The sequence below is a fragment of the Tuber melanosporum genome, assembly GCF_000151645.1.
Source record: "Tuber melanosporum whole genome shotgun sequence assembly, scaffold_75, strain Mel28".
Taxonomy (NCBI): domain Eukaryota; kingdom Fungi; phylum Ascomycota; class Pezizomycetes; order Pezizales; family Tuberaceae; genus Tuber; species Tuber melanosporum.
In genome coordinates, this window is record NW_003299123.1 from 155,556 (window position 1) to 166,404 (window position 10,849).

Here is a 10,849-nt window from a genome sequence, read left to right on the forward strand (position 1 = left end):
TATGTATTGACGCTCTGGATGAATGTGTGGAAGGATATCGAGTCAGGCTTCTTGATTCGCTAAATAAAATCCTCCAAAAGTCTCCAGGGACTAGAATATTCGTGACCGGGAGACCGCACATTCGACCTGAGATTGGAAGGCGTCTTGGTGGAAAGGTAACAAGTGTATCCATAAGCCCCAAGAGAGACGATATCATTAGATATATCCGCACCAGGTTAGCCCTGGACCCAAACCCGGATGCGATGGACAGTAGTCTGGAAGCAGACATCTTAGAGAAAATCCCAGATAATATCTCGGAAATGTATGTATGATCAGCGCAACGACTCTACCTAAAGCTATCCGCTAACCAACAAACATCTAGATTCCTGCTCGTCTCAATAAACATCGATGCCATCCTTCAAGAGACAACAATCCATCGCAGGCGACAAAGGCTCAGCGAAATTACCAAGGGTGTAGGGTTGGGGAGTGCTTATGGTGCAACACTGGGTCGGATAAAAGGACAGGGTGGGGAAAAATCGAGGCTCGGCATGGCCGCCTTGATGTGGATCTCTCACTCGGAGCGGCCCTTGAAAGTTGATGAACTATGTCACGCCCTAGCAGTCGAAATAGGGTCGCCGAATCTCCATCCCGATAATGTTCCTGCAATAGGAACATTGCTAGCCAGTTGCCAAGGACTTGTTGTTGTGGACAAGGAGGCTTCCACGGTCCGATTAATCCACTTTACCCTCCAGGAATACCTCCGTGCTCAACCCGAACTTTTTAGTAGAGCCCACTCAACACTGGCAGAAACCTGCCTCAGTTATCTGAATTTCCAGCAGGTCAAGGCTCTTTCAACCAGTCCCTCTCTTTCAACCAGTCCCTCCCACGATCTCCAAGACATGCCCTTTCTCGAATACTCCTCTCTATATTGGGGAGTTCACGCAAAAAAGGACCTTTCAGATTGCGCCAAATCACTTGCGCTAAAGCTATTTGACGACTACAATAATCACATCTCAGTTGAAATTCTCTTGAAAGTACAGAAACTGTTTTTCGACGGTTTTCATAAGCCCCTCCGGTTCAGTAGTCTACACTGTGTATCCTTCTTCGGGATCGTTGAGATCGTAGCTGGTTTGGTAGAGGTGGAAGGTTGTGATATCAACGAAGAAGATTGCACGAGTACTACACCTCTCGTGTGGGCTGCTGGCAACGGGCACGAGGGAGTGGTTGAAATACTACTCGGAAGAGAGGACGTCAAACCTGACAAACCGGATGGGTACCGCCGAACACCACTTAATTGTGCTGCTGAGAATGGCCACGAGGGAGTGGTGAAAATACTTCTCGAACGGGACGACATCAACCCCAACAAACCAGAATACCGCAACCGAACGCCACTCTATTGTGCTGCTGAGAACGGTCATGAGGGAGTGGTGGAAATGCTTCTCGAACAGGACGACGTCAACCCCAACCAACCAGATGAGGATGGCCAAGCGCCGCTTGGTTGTGCCGCTCGGAATGGGCACGATGGAGTGGTGGAAATACTGCTCGGACATAGCGACATTAGCCCTCACACACCAAATTTGTACGGCCAAACACCGCTCCATTGTGCTGTTGAGAATGGCCAAGAGGGAGCTGCGAGAATACTACTTGGGTGGGGCAACGTCAACCCTGACGAGCCAAATGATGAAGGCCAAACACTTCTCTATTCTGCTGCCGAGAATGGGCACGAGGGAATAGTGAAAATACTCCTCGGGCTTGGCGATGTCAGCCCCGAGAAACCAAACCAGTACGGCGAATCACCCCTCTGTTGCGCTGCTTGGCATGGGCACGAAGAAGTGGTGAAACTACTGCTCAGACGGGATGACGTCAACCCTAGCAAGCCAGATGAGGCCGGCCGAACACCGCTCTGCTCTGCTGCCGAGAATGGGAAAGAGGGAGTGGTCAAGATACTACTCGGGCGGGAAGATGTCGACCCCAACAAACCAGATGAGCACGGCCAAACGCCACTCGGTTGTGCTGCTTGGAATGGACATGAGGAAGCGGTGAAAATACTACTCGGACGGAGCGACGTCAACCCCGACCAACCAGGCAAGGACGGCCGGACACCACTCTCGTGGGCTGCAGAGAATGGCCATGCGGGAGTGGTGGCGCTACTACAGCCCCCAGAATCTACCGCCCCCAGTACGGTCTAGGGCGAGGATGCATCACCCCACCGCCTCCGAGTATTGATGACCCACATTCTGTTTCTGCAAGGGCCACAACAGCTCCATAGACACATCTCTCGCCGCCACCGCCCCCCTTCCCTCGCCCGTCTTGTGGTAATTACTGTCTTTCCTGTCCCCTGGGGAAAAGGCCGCCTCAGAAATTCAACTCCGGTATTTTCTTCTGTCTGGAGGAAATTGCACACGATGTGAATGCGCATTTCTATCACATGCCCGCCCAAGCCCTACTACGGATTTTTCTATGTTGTTGAGTCGAGGTTTATCAGTTTCCTTTTATAATCTAGAGTTGGGTGTCGACGAAGGCTACCTCCATTCTTGAGATAAGCCCGCGTGGCTCGAAATTTTCATCACACTTACTTCCACTGTTGTTTTCTGGTTGTAAACTAAATCTCTTTTGCACATTTATCATTTATTTATTTTTTCTACAATTCCTTCTCCCCTCTAAAGTGTCGGCTCGAGTGTTGTTTAGGTTAGACAGAGAGAAAATATGAAGTCCAAGTATTTCTGACCCTCGTAAAAAGCGACGTAAAAGTTAGCTGTTGCCCAAGGTATTGGCAATGACTGGTTCCTACCATAGATGTACTGGCTGTTTAATAGATATCACGCCTCTCTACTGCCCCTCAGATGTGAGCTTCAAGCTGAGTTCGGGAGGCTATCCATATTCTTAGTCCCGCTCATCAAGGAAGACTAATACAGAAAGAAGCCTTTCAACCACAGAATTAACTCCCATTCTACATGCACCGGTATCAAGAGTGACTGAACGGCCCACAGCGCCGTACAATATCTACCAAGGAGCCAGCCGGGAGGAATCCCCTACCCCCTGGTCTCCTCCTGCCTACGATACCTCAATTCTTTCTTCCAACCCCAGGGCGCCCCGAGACACGCCACAAACCCTGTATGTACAGCCTCCCCCAGCCAGGGGAGGGCTAAAAACCCGCCACGCCCCAGGATATTAATTATTCTTTGAACGCTACGGTATGATATCATACCTTGCACTGTAAATTTGATGTCGGGTATGATACTCGTAATGATGTCCTTGCCATAGGACCTCACCCCGCAGAACGTGAGTTTCCTTATATGGATAACAATTTCAAGATATCCCACATGCGGAGATTAGAAAAGGTGGTTAGACAACACACTTATTAAACACGCGAACCACCATAGCGGTATGAGAATTCCGTCCGGAAGCGCCGCTGCTAAGGAGGAGCCAAGCTTGACCCATGGCATTCTTATCCCTAATGCCGGTTAACCTTGTATTTTTATAAAAATCTAAATTGGGATTTCTTTCCCCCTCATACCCCCCCCCACACACTCCATGTGTAAACCCTCCCCCCGGCGGACATCTCCAGAAGATATAAAGTGTTTTTATACATACTCGCCTGGCTAGCAGTGTCCAGCATGTTTACGGCAGGTTACCGTACTGTATCTTACTATCTCGTATTGTATGCTATTTAAACATACTTTTCAAGCCACGAACCCCAGCGAGTGACGGCCTGTGCTTCGGATGAACCGCCGGTTGCCAATACTCCGGACAATAGTTGCTCCACTACCTTGGTATGATAATTACGATATTTTATCACATTCCTCCCAAATTTACATAATATCGAAATAACCTCAATCACGACCGCCACATCCAGGAAGACATCAACACCGCAGTCGTTATTAGCATCCACTTTTATCCGTCCTTCCAGCCAGCCACCTCATCTACCTGTAAACATAGCACCATAACACCAGCCAAATAAAGTGAAGGCAGAATGAAGAAAGCGGTAGTAAAGAAAACATAATTCAAAGAACATAAACTCCCCCATCCATCCATCCGCCCCGCCCATCTAAATTCCGATTCCGGCGAAGTAAAACAAAGACAAAAGGAATATAGGACAAACCGCCTACTTCCTGAACCCTTTCAACAATGACGGGATCTTACTCTTGCGGCTCAAGCCCACGCGAAACGGAACCCTACCGGGGGTGGTAACAGCCGGTTTTTTGGAGGCCGATGCCGGGGTGGCGGACTTGCGTTCTGGAGGTGCGGGAGTGGTTTCGGTTTCTGCTCTCGAGAATTTGGTGTCCGCTCCGGGTTCTGCTAGAGCGGGGGTTTCTCTTTTGTCCTCGGTCTCGGAAGCGCCTGCCGTAGTGGCAACCTTAGTAGTATTAGATCTTGCAGCGGCTTTTAGAGCCGCAGGAGTTTCTTCAACTTCCTCAAGATTCTCTTCAACTGCTTCTTCTTCCTCGTCTTCCACGGGCAACTTTCTAGCAACCTTAGCTTTGGCAGCACGACCTCTCACAGCTGGCTTTGGCAGGGGATCCCCAATTCCTGCCTTGTCCTCAATAACCGCCGTGTCCAAGACCTTTTTGGAGTTAACTTTACCACGGGTCACAGGCACTTTGTTTCCTACCTTAGCATTTCTACTTTTCACCGCAGCTTTCTTGGTGGTCTCCTTGAGCTTCTCATCCCAATTTTCTTCCTCATCTTCGAGCTCTGGTTTAGTTTTCTTTTTACGCTTGCCAGCTGAAACGCCCGAAGCAGCTCGCTTTGCAGGAATGACAGGTTTCGGGGATGAAGGAGCGGACTCATAGTCATGTTGGGGGTTTTCATGCATAAAGTCGGAATCGGGTTCTACGACATCGGCCGGCGGATTGATCTCTTCCGTTTTTCTTGTAATTGACCCGCGCTCCCTGACGGGCTTGGGTGGAGACTCGATTGAAACGGCGATCATGACTTGGTCCCCTGGCCGCTTTCTGCCAGGAGTCTGCCCAGGATGGAGGACAGCGATTTCATCGGCAACAGCATTATTGGGACTAGAGATGGGATGCTATAAATAACGTTAGCTTTAGGTTTAATAACGCCGGGCTTATTTAACCAAATTTCTTTTCCAAGAACACAAAAAAGTGTAATTACGTGAGCAAATGCCTCATCAGAGAAAGCGCCATCGTCTTCAGAATCATTTACAACAGCTTTTCCTTTTCCTTTACCCTTCTTCGTGGATGCAGTAGCGCCTTTTGCACCCTTCTTTGCACTTTCACTAATGGTCGCAGATTTCCTCTGACGAGCAGCCTTCTTCTTCTTCTTCTCCGGGATCTCCTGAGCAAAATGGCCTTCGTCGTCTGATAAAGTAATAACATTATGCATCGTTTTCGACCTCCCTTTAGCAACCCTCCACTCCGAAGCGACTCTTCCGAAACCCTCAGTCTCGATGCTCCCATCCGTAACACTGCGCTTGGCAACTCTGCTACTTCTGGCAGTTTTCGAAGAATCGTGTTTTCGCCCCTCTTTTGAGGTTTCGATTTGCGCTGCCGATAAAGGCGGTCCAGCACCAGATTCCTCCATTGGGGGAGAGCTAAGTGGTGAGGACACCATACGGGCTGGTTGCTGCTCTGGAAGCAGTGGTGGTTGTGGAGGTGGCTGTGGTGGAAGCTGATGTGGTAACACAGCCAGAGACTCGTTGTGTTCAAGACCCCACAGCTGGCTTTGGCCTAGCCCGTCAGAAGGAGGATCTGGGATCGTACTCAACGCTGCATAATCTTCAGCATCTGATTCTCTACCCACAAAGTTCACCGGTAGAGGGGTTGCATCGGAGCTCCCCGCCACGCCTAAAGATAGGGCTTCGTACTCGGCTTTCCTTTGTGTCGCGAGAATTAAATCCTCGCTCGTGAGGTCAATCATAAAACTGTTAAAATTGGCATCGTGTTCGCCAACCCGAACTGTTGACCTTTCTTCGCTTTGCCCAATTACACGGGTGATGTCTATCCCTAAGCTTAAATCACCATCATATTGATTACTACTGACGGGTGTCCCGCCCCTCGGCTTTCTCTTCGGCTTTGGTAATAACAGTGCGAGCTCCTTTTCGTTAGTGTTACTCCGAGTGGACTTTTTCCCAGTTGGTTTCTCAATTTTCGAATTTGGTGTCCAATCATCCTCTGAGTATTCATCCTGTGGTATATCCGGAATGGACTTTGACCGCCTAACCGTCACACTACTCTCCTGCCCCTTCCCAGGCTTTGCCTTCCGATTCTCATATGACAGCCCTTCACCCCCTTCTGTAACCGACTTTGACTCCTTCGTAGGTCTCTTCCGCTTCCTGCCCCCCGGAGGTCCAAAATCCCCGCTGTCTTCGTCGTCTACCGGAAAATCGTACACATCCATCTCCCTGCCCGTGCTACCTTCTAACCATCCGTTCGCTGTTTTGCTACGAGCAGCTGTAGCCACCTTGACAGGTTTTGGTTGCACTCCGGGAGTCTCTGGAGTATCGGGAGGAGGAGCTAGAAGCAGAGATTGAGCCTCCTTAATAGCCTTTTCACGAGCTTCTATTCAAGCGTTAGTTACAAAACTGCAAAATAGCCCCACAGCCAACAAACCTCCGCTAATCTGACCTGGCCCCGAGGACAATGATGGTGATTGGAGGTGTGAACCCGATTCTGTCAAAGCAGCCGGAGGAGGGAGGTCCAACTCGTTCTCTTGGTAACAGGCATTACTATCAGAGCCCTCATCCTCTGAATCTTGGATCATAAGAAAGTTGGACAACATTGGTGACCCCGGGGTTCTGGAAAACGCGTAGCCGAGGGAGCTTGAGAGGGAAGACGCGAAGAATTGAGGCTCCTAATTATTTAGATTAGCTGTGCCAAGACTGATAAAAGTACGAGCACACCCGATGTCACCCGTAGATTCATTCTCTGAAGGACCGAGTGCTTGAATTTTCCACTTATTTCTTTCGCCTCCAACGCAATTTCTCGTAATCCACTTTCCTTCCTTTAGGTACAAAGCTTACTTCAATCAGTGAGGGGAAGTAAACCCCACCGGCCATGTAAAAGCGGTAACAAACGAGTTTGGCGGTAGCTGTGAGCAAGGTTGCCGCAGGAGTGATGCGAGATCAGGCGTGCCCGGGGGGATGCAATGAGGCTCTACATCTTTAATTCCCGAATGAGGATATCATGTGAAGCAATTGCAACTGTGGGTTCCAAGAGCAGGTCCCCCCGATAAAATGTACGAACTCGAAATCCGCACACCTGAGAGGATAATCGGATTGAGCTAGGATTCCGGGGAAACAATGTGAATTCAGGATATGTCACCATTTCATATTCTCTTCCCGTAAACCATCGCAAATTAATGCCCGCAGTACTAGAATATCGGGAACAGCTATTGGTACCTGCGCTCTGCAGCTGAACCGCTTATGTACGAGTACCACCAAGGCCAACTCTTGATTCCACAGATTTCTCTCCTTCCATTACCCTCACTGAACCACGGTTGGGCGATACCGGCATACAGCGCCAGCAAATGAACCAATACAGGAAGCCCAGACATGTCAGCAGCAAAGGGTCTCAGCATCCCTTCTATCCGCCAGCTTTAACAATCGATTGTTTCAACTCGAACCGGTACGATATTCAATAATACACCAGTCTTGCACTCATATTATGATACTTCACCCAAGACAACCCCATGATACCCATCCAGAATTCGCGGGGCATCCCACAAGCCTTCAACTACAGTATTATACTCGAGTACGGAACGGTACGGTAACCCCCATCATTGGAAGCCGTGGCCCGAGGCCAACACCTGGTCGTCACGCCAAGACCCCGCGTTATCCTCGCTGACTAACCAAGATAAAATAAAAATCCCACACTTCATTAGGGGCAAAAAAATAAATAAGAAATGAGAATAAAAACCGATCCATCCTTAGGAAACCTCACCCCCACCAAACGTCAACAAGCAATTGCCTCCCCACTCCACAACTCCAATACCGCGCAATTCGTAGGATGGCGGCAGTGGAGATATGCAACCATTCCTGTCCAAAGCATCACGAACCACTTGTTGCTATCACTCTACAATAGGCAGCGTAACGGTTTATCTTCGATTCGGCGAATTCTACAAGAGGTTTTACTCGGCGGTTGTTGGTGAGCAGAAGAGGAAGGATGGCGAGGGCAGTAAGGCAGCGAGGACGGGAGGGGGTGGGGGTGGGGGTGGAATTAATACTAAGGAAGGGGGTAGTTGGAAGGAATTCAAACATTCGGTGTCCCATCCAAACGCTGCGAATAATAGCGAGGCGGGAGAACATCGGATTATACCCCACGCACTGCGGAAGCACATTGAAGGAACGGCGAAATTTCTAACGACGAGAGTGCTAGAGCACGATCGGCTGCTTAAAGATTTGAGAGCGGAGATAGTTAGATGGCATCGGCGAGATACGGGGGATAATACGGCGTCAGATCAAAAGCATAGGAAGCCTTCTACCGACTCCGGCAGTGAATTCGACCAGTTGGAGATGCTCAAGAAGACGCTACAACATATCAGCCATCGCTATTACCAGATGCCGGAGAAACCTAATCCGGAGAAGGAAGAATCGAATGGAGAGTTGGCAGAGGGGATAAATCCTAAAATGCACATCCCTTATATCCCACCTTTCCCTGAGTACGTAACACCTGGACCACCGACAGAGTTGAATGAATCCCTTATTAAACTGTTATCTGCTCGACCCCCGCCAATTGCTTTTCTCTCCAAGATATGTTATAATCTACTTACCTCGCCAACAGCACCGGATGTCGAAACCTTCAACATCCTCATGTTGGGCCTTACCCGCCTACGACAGAACTCCCTCTCCCATCTCCTCTTCCGCACACTTTTAGAAGGCGGCCTCGGCCCAAAAGTCGCCCCGAACGAGGGCACAATCATCCGCTTAATCAACCTCTGCGTAAAATCCAACGACCAAGCCGGCTTCCTAAAGGTTATGAACATCCACTGGCGTCAGCAAATGCGTCCAGGAAAAACGCGCGAAGAGAGAAGGCGCTCGAAACCTATCCTCGAAGCAATCATCTATGGCTTTGCAAAGTTTGGCAACAGCGGCCAAGTACTGGTCTACCTCCGAGCCCTCGCGCGGGAGTGTCCTGACTCGCCGGAGCCGTCAATGTGGCTCTGGACCGCCATACTAAAACTCTACACCGAGCAAACCGACTGGCCCCAGGGTACCCGTGCATGGAAGCAAATGATGAAACAAGACACCCAATATCAAAAAGACGGCACAGGCGAGCGTGCGGACTTCCGTGCGTTCCATCAAATGTACAAGCTCTGCGAGGAATGCGGGAACTCAGTGTGGACAGCGGCGGTCCTAACCCTCGCAGCACAACGCGGTTGGGACAAGGAAACCCTAGCGAAGAAGCCGAATAAGGGGAAAGGGGTCTGGTTCCGTAGGCAAAACAAGACACCAAATTACATCAAGGGGCGAGGAGTCTACATGCGCGAGGTTGAAGGGAAGGACTTGCTGCGAACACTGGATTACGCCTGGGCGATGCAGGACCTAGCGGAGGACCCGCGTTGCACCGACGTCGATTATGAAGATATAGAGGAGATGCTTGAGGACCCCTCCTTCGACGCCTTTAGAATGAGGCACCCAGCACATCCACCGCCGAAAAAACCGCTTGTGTCCAGGAAGCAGAAGATTCGCACTTGGGAAGAAATATTGGACGCGAGGATGAAAGTTGTCTCCGAAAAATTAAGGGCTCGCACGCGCAAAAGGTTCTCGAAGAGGAAGAAACCGAGGAAGAGGAAACGGCAGGGTGACGGCGGGGATGGTGGTGTTAGTGGTGGGGATGAAGCGAGTGATGGCGAGGGTGACGATAATAGTGGGCCCAACGCCAAGAGCAACAACTGTGAAGGATACCACATGATAGACGCATTGTAAAAATAAAGGAAAAGCACAATATTTATTTCATTCACACTTTTTGTATTTCCTCCTCATTACTGTCTTTTTCCTTTTTCTTCTACTTTGGACAACATTTTTTCGTCCTCGCTGTTTAGAATTCTTTTCTTTCTGTCTTTCAGTCTGTCCGTGTCTATGCATCAAGGCATCGGTTCCAATAGAGGGTGGCTGGGGGCAATCGAGAAGCGGGCTGCACTGGACCGGAGGATCGGGAATCGGGGTGCGTATTTACTGGTGTTTTAAGTTTTTTCTTCCTTTTAACTGAAATGCTGTATGTGACTCTAACCTATGGTGTGCCTGCAGCACTGGACTGTATAAATTTAATAAAGGTAGTGTACTTTACAGCACTTACTGTTGCCAGTATGTGCCGTACTGTGCTCGAGCATGCGATGTAGTATCGTAGCGTAGCAGCACGGTAAACAGGCTCATGGATAGGATGGTATGCAATGCGACGGGACGTAGAACGAAGTAGGGGGCAGGAGAGGCAGAATGGGAAGTGCCGTATTCAAGCATGCTGGATGCACTCGTACTTGTACTCGTACAGTACCGGTACCGTACCCGCATCGTGCTTCGGGGTAGGAAAAAGGCTAGTGAAGTCTTGACTGGCAATCATGTCGAAATCCTATCAGCTAGAAATTTCCTACACCCCAAGTAGTACAGAATCTTCTCACAGAGGCATACTCGGTAATAGCCCACCACACCGTTAGGTATGATACCATTCATCCAGCGAAAACGACAAAGTTTCCCGGCTTGGGTCTTCCAATATCAAACCGTGGAAGAAGAAACAAATAATAACAATTCAATCGATCCTGCCCGTTTGTCCGTTCATTAATTCACTCGTTCTTCCCTTCTAAGATCACCCGAAGAATGAAAGCCCTGCTCCGGGAAGGGGTAATAAAAAAAACTGCACCTGTCAAGATAAAGTAAGCTCAGTCTCGTATCATCTCTTCTCTCTTCTCCCACCAG

The 10,849-nt window shown here is 49.6% G+C and overlaps 2 protein-coding genes; one reads left to right on the top strand and one right to left on the bottom strand.

Annotated features, from left to right (window-relative positions):
• Positions 1-3,856: 3,856 nt before the first annotated feature.
• On the bottom strand, positions 3,857-5,523 carry GSTUM_00010786001 (uncharacterized protein; the record flags this gene model as incomplete). XM_002841517.2 has 3 exons in its annotated part: positions 3,857-4,543; positions 4,592-5,008; positions 5,095-5,523. 3 exons carry the CDS (start codon positions 5,521-5,523, stop codon positions 4,085-4,087), a joined length of 1,305 nt encoding a protein of 434 aa, XP_002841563.1. The 3' UTR covers positions 3,857-4,084.
• A 2,347-nt stretch (positions 5,524-7,870) lies between these two features.
• GSTUM_00010787001 (uncharacterized protein) lies at positions 7,871-9,865 on the top strand (the record flags this gene model as incomplete). XM_002841518.2 has 1 exon in its annotated part: positions 7,871-9,865. The coding sequence occupies exon 1, from the start codon at positions 7,964-7,966 to the stop codon at positions 9,863-9,865; it is 1,902 nt and encodes a 633-aa protein (XP_002841564.1). The 5' UTR covers positions 7,871-7,963.
• Positions 9,866-10,849: the final 984 nt, after the last annotated feature.